The 5260-nt window shown below is 33.5% G+C and overlaps 1 protein-coding gene across 3 annotated transcripts; it reads right to left on the reverse strand.

Annotated features, from left to right (window-relative positions):
- Positions 1 to 3008: 3008 nt before the first annotated feature.
- Positions 3009 to 4836, reverse strand: LOC106319599. 3 transcript variants are annotated; one of them, XM_013757984.1, is made up of 3 exons: positions 4542 to 4836; positions 3942 to 4235; positions 3009 to 3241 (listed from the first exon to the last, which is right to left on the reverse strand). In XM_013757984.1, the coding sequence occupies exons 1-3, from the start codon at positions 4564 to 4566 to the stop codon at positions 3237 to 3239; spliced, it is 324 nt and encodes a 107-aa protein (XP_013613438.1). In that variant the 5' UTR covers positions 4567 to 4836; the 3' UTR covers positions 3009 to 3236. The 3 variants fall into 3 exon arrangements, 2 of the variants coding, with proteins under 2 accessions (XP_013613438.1, XP_013613437.1); XM_013757983.1 differs by having other exon boundaries at positions 3009 to 3579; XR_001265507.1 differs by having other exon boundaries at positions 3009 to 4283; positions 4542 to 4834.
- Positions 4837 to 5260: the final 424 nt, after the last annotated feature.

Consider the following 5260-nt stretch of genomic DNA (forward strand, 5'->3'; position numbering starts at 1 on the left):
TTGAAGGTAACGAAAGACATGTTTAATTCCATTCCAATGTCTTCGTGTAGGAGACTAACTGATTCTCGCTAAAAGATTAATGGCAAAAGATATGTCAGGCTGAGTACAATTTGCAAGATACATAAGAGCTCCAATTGCACTTAAATATGGAGTTTCGGGACCAAGTATTTCTTCATTTTCCTCAGATAGTCGAAACGGATCATTTTCAACATTAAGTGATCTAACGACCATCGGAGTGCTAAGAGGAGTTGCTTTATCCATGTTAAAGCGTTTCAATACTCGTTTGGTATATGTAGACTGGTGTACAAATATACCCTTTCGAGAATGCTCAATTTGTAATCCTAGACAATATTTTGTCTGCCCGAGATCTTTCATCTCAAATTCTCCTTTCAGATAGTTTGATGCCTTTTGGATTTCGTTTTGAGTTCCAATAATATTAAGATCATCAACGTACACCGCGATTATCACAAATCCGGATGTTGTTTTCTTTATGAAAACACAAGGGCATATAGGATCATTCGTGTATCCTTCTTTTGTTAAGTGTTCGCTGAGACGATTATACCACATTCGTCCAAATTGTTTTAACCCATATAATGATCTTTGCAATTTTATTGCACATAACTCTTTAGGTTTGGAACTTAACGCTTCACGGGCTTTAGTCCAGGGTCGGGTCTGCCTAGATTTGTTATTGTCAGTAACTTTTCTTTGTTTTTTGTTTAACAAAAATATTGTTTCAGAAAAATAATGAAATCTAGAAACGAAAACAAAAGAAAGTTCATTATTTGATGCTTCCTTGGGTTATTTGACTCCGTTAATTCTTTTGATTATGTTTTCGTTTATATGTTTCATTATTTTTCTGAAACAATTTTTAAGTTTATTATTTTCTACAACTGACATTATAAATTGCTAATAACAAGAAAAATAATTTGTACTAAAATAGTAAACTATATATTAATTTACTTTGTATTTAATATTTCAAAGTTTATTTCTTTATGATATATTGATATGTGTGATATTGTAATACATATGTAAAATTAAATACTAATATCTATCTATCTATTTTATTTGTATAAAAGAGAGTTTCATCCCACCTCATGCTGCCACATCATCGGTTAGACTCACCACAGCTCGACACGTGTATCTCTCTAAATAAGTTTTTGTTTATGATAGTTTGGACTATGTTATTAAAATCAGATATAAGCCCATTATGCTTTAATCTATAAACACATCAACTTCATCTCTTCCACAAAAAAAGTCGCCGCTGCATCTTCGATCAACCTAGGTAACCGTCGTACCTTACAATCGATAATCCTCATTAAAGCTTTCTTTAACACCACCTACCCACGTCTCCACTATCCCTCATTTGATGGACCCTCTCTTTGCTCAAAAGCTCCAAATCTACACCTATAGATATAATTGAGGGTTTTAGGGGATTTTGGGATTTTATTAGAATCTTCTGTTATTCAATCAATGAATTTAAAAAAGTTTTTAAAATCAAGTTTTATTCAATATGTGATTTGTGTAAAGTCACTAAAACTCACTTACAATCTGTTCTTATTTAATTAACACTTTCTAAACATATATCAAATCCACTGTTATTTAATTGAAAACAATATTTAGTAATTAAAAATTTTGATACAGATTTTAGGAGACTTCGCATCTATTTTTAGTTAAAAACAACTCTTGTAAAATAACATCTCCATAAATATTATTTGAAGATACTTGAAAATAAATAAATTAATATATTATGAATACATATATGAACAACATACAGGCAGAGAGAGTCGAGACTTTGGTTGTAGTAGTGTGCTCTCCTTTTGCAATTCCTCCTCACCGAGCCACCGCTCTCTTCTCCGTATCACCCCAGCTCCTCCTCACCGAGCCACCGCTCTCTTCTCCACATCACCCCCACCTCCTCCTCTCTCCTCACCAAGCCGCCACTCTCTATCCCTGCCGTTCAACGCGCCACCGACGAGCTCGTCAGCCTGGTTCCATCCTCTCACTGTATCCTCGTCGTCGGTTGTGGCTTCTCTTCACTCACGATGTATGATTATGGAGTCGCCGCAACTGATCTTGAAATGGTTATGAAAGAAGATGATCAAAACGCGTGTAATAGTCTCAGAAGCTTCAACGTGAAGTTGAACATGGAAGGAGTCGTATTGGAAAAAAGATCGATCTATTTTTGCTTAATGGATAGTGCATACTATGATTGATGCCAACGCACCATTACATGTTCAACGCCTCAGTCATATGTAAGAATCTATCCATATCTTTGCATGTATACCAAAACACATTTTACAATTGGCATTAAGAAAGATTCGTAAATGATATTTTTTTCCATTTTGGCTCTTAATTTCTAAAGAACATGACATCTTCCAACATGGTCAACTCTATTTATATAGTTACTTGGGTAGGTCCGCCCTACGGGCGGGAAATAAAAGAAAATAATATTTAGTGTATTCTTAATTTTTAAAAATTATTTTAAAATATATTTATTATTCAATTTTGTTATTTTTATTTCTATTTTTTAGTTTTTTTGTGATTTGAAGGATTAGTGTTTTTGTTAAACTCTATTTTTAAACTTTATTTTACTTTTGCGAAAAGAATAAAAAGTGAAAGATTACGTTAGTAAATATATAAACGTTTCTTACTTTCTTATGAGGTCTCAACCTTGGTGAACACATGGTTCAAACGAATTATTTTATTTGTTAAAAATTAATTTACAGTTTCAATTTATTGTTGTGTGTATTATTGAATGGATATAGGTTAATTTTTTCAAACCAAGTCTGTTAGTCAATTTCTTCACTTGCATAACCCAATTTGTTTTGGAATAATATCTTTTTAGTGAGTCTTGGATCATTCGCGGTGGCTCCATCTAATCTGAACGCTTTTAAACACTATCTTTTTGAGCTTTTTATTTGGTTTTATATTGTCATTGATCTTCTCTTTTTATCTGACATTCATTGCAATTTTGAGATCATAGTTTCCCCTTTCTTTAAAATTAATGATCTTTAAAGTAAAGATTTATACTTTTGTCAAAAAAGGAAACATTTATTCATTTCATCCTCAACTTGTTGAAATAAACCCAGAGTAAAGCCATCAACAAATATGAGGTGAAGCATGAACAAAAACAAATATAAAAGGCCCAATGCTAACATATTATACAAAGTTCCCATCAGCATTAAAGTATCCTCCATCTCTCTTTCTGTTCTGACTAAAATCTTCAATCTGGTCCATTATTCTACAATGAGAATATTGCATTAGTATGACCCTAGTCAGAACAAAATCACTTGTCTAAAGAGACATTTATTTTTGTAATACTAATCCGTCCTCAATGTCCTTAATCAAATAAGAGCTGCTATAATCCCAACTGGTCATTAGTGTACAGTCCTCAAAAGATCCAACGTGAGTACACTAACCAAAAGCTTTAAAAACATACAAACTGGATTTAACAATAATGTAATACCTAATGCCAATGTCTTCCAGTAAAAAGAAAAAAATTGGTTAATTAACTACACGTCTCATCCCTTGTTGCACTCACAAACCGAAGGCACTTTTTATAGATGGCTCAGCCAATTCCTAGCATAAAGTGAACATCAGTAAATAGAAAGCAGCACGAAAAGAATGACCAAGCTCTCTTTCCAATCTAAAAGATAACAACAAAACTAAAGAAAAGAAAAACAATAGCAATAAAGAAAATTCACTGAAAACTATCAGATCTTTACTGCATTCTAAAAGAACATAAGATGAAAGGCTACTTCTCTTCAACCATCATTGTGTTTTTATTGAGAATTATGAAGAGAGTTGAGAGCATACCATATGGGCAAACTACACAATTGGGTATCCAATGAAACTAAATTTTACAAACACCTCTAAAACTCAGAAACAACCTCGTATGAAGTGAGAATAGACAATCAGCAAAGAAGAGGAAAGGAGCAGACCAAGCATTAGGGTATAGAGGAGACTGATAAACAACCGTCCGGAGGAGAGACAGTGAGAGATGTTCACCAATAAATGAGACTGAGTCGCTGCCATTAAACACACAGCTTTCTCTCCCTCATCGAAGAATGGAACAACCTTAGAGTCTAGGAGGAGCTTGTCTACACCCATCAAGTCTCCACCAAGTTTAATGTTTAGTTTGATATATGTGTGACAGTGTGACATCTTGATGAAGAAATTACACAAAAGCGTGACAGTGTCTGATTGGTCCTCAAAGCCAAGCTGAATGCAGACACCTATCATTCAAACCTCAAACTCCAAATTCAATTTCCCATATGTACATACTGAAAAGAACGTGAAAACAAAAAGAAATCACATAAAGTCAAAGTTTTGGCTTATGAACACAGAAGAAGATGCTATAGACCAAATTAAAAAAAAAAAAACTAAGCAACAACATGCTAAAATCATCAAAACACCTATGAGAAAGATGTTAGAAGTAGAATCCATTGTTCAAATCAGATTGTATTAAAAAAATTAGATCATAAGACAGAGGGTAAGAAACAAAATCAAAACTTTGATGGGATATGTTTAAGGAGTCAGACCTGTTATAGCTAGGGATCCAAGCATTGTGGCAGTCTGTTGATATCCAAGTTGTCAAGATTGGTGTCGAATCTTCCAAGAACGCTTTATAAGTAACTCTCTCGCTCTTCTCATTGTCTACAATCTTGAAGGCTTCTCTAAGATTGTGAACCTCTTCTTCGGAAAGCCTTTCCGCGATTAACTTCAAGTGAAACACATATCATCGATTTCCTCATGAAAACCATCCAAACATCAAAATATCATATACCCTTAAAGCTATCACCTTATCCATGGAAAGCCTGAAAAAAAAAACAGATTAAATTTCATATCTTCGTATTTACAAATAAGGCAAATCTCCAAAATAAACTTTCTAATTTATAAGTTTATGTCACAAAAATAACCTTCAAAAACTAAAATGATCAAAATAGCATTTTATCTTTTGAAATTTTTTTTTTTTTTCAAAATTTGAAATCTTATCCCAAAACCCAGTCTCCAGCTCTAAACCCTAAAACCTAAAACCTAAACTCTAAACCCTAAACCCTAAAACCTAAACTCTAAACCCTAAGCCCAAAACCCTAAACCTAAACCCCACCCCTTAACTGTAAACCCTAAACCCTAAACGCCACCGCTAAACTCTAAACCCTAAACTCTAAACTCTAAACCTTAAACCCTAAACCCTAAATCCTAAACCTCACCCCTTAACTCTAAACCCTAATGTCTAAATAAATTTACCATTGGGGTA

Source organism: Brassica oleracea, unplaced genomic scaffold (genome assembly GCF_000695525.1).
Source record: "Brassica oleracea var. oleracea cultivar TO1000 unplaced genomic scaffold, BOL UnpScaffold00418, whole genome shotgun sequence".
Classification (NCBI taxonomy): domain Eukaryota; kingdom Viridiplantae; phylum Streptophyta; class Magnoliopsida; order Brassicales; family Brassicaceae; genus Brassica; species Brassica oleracea.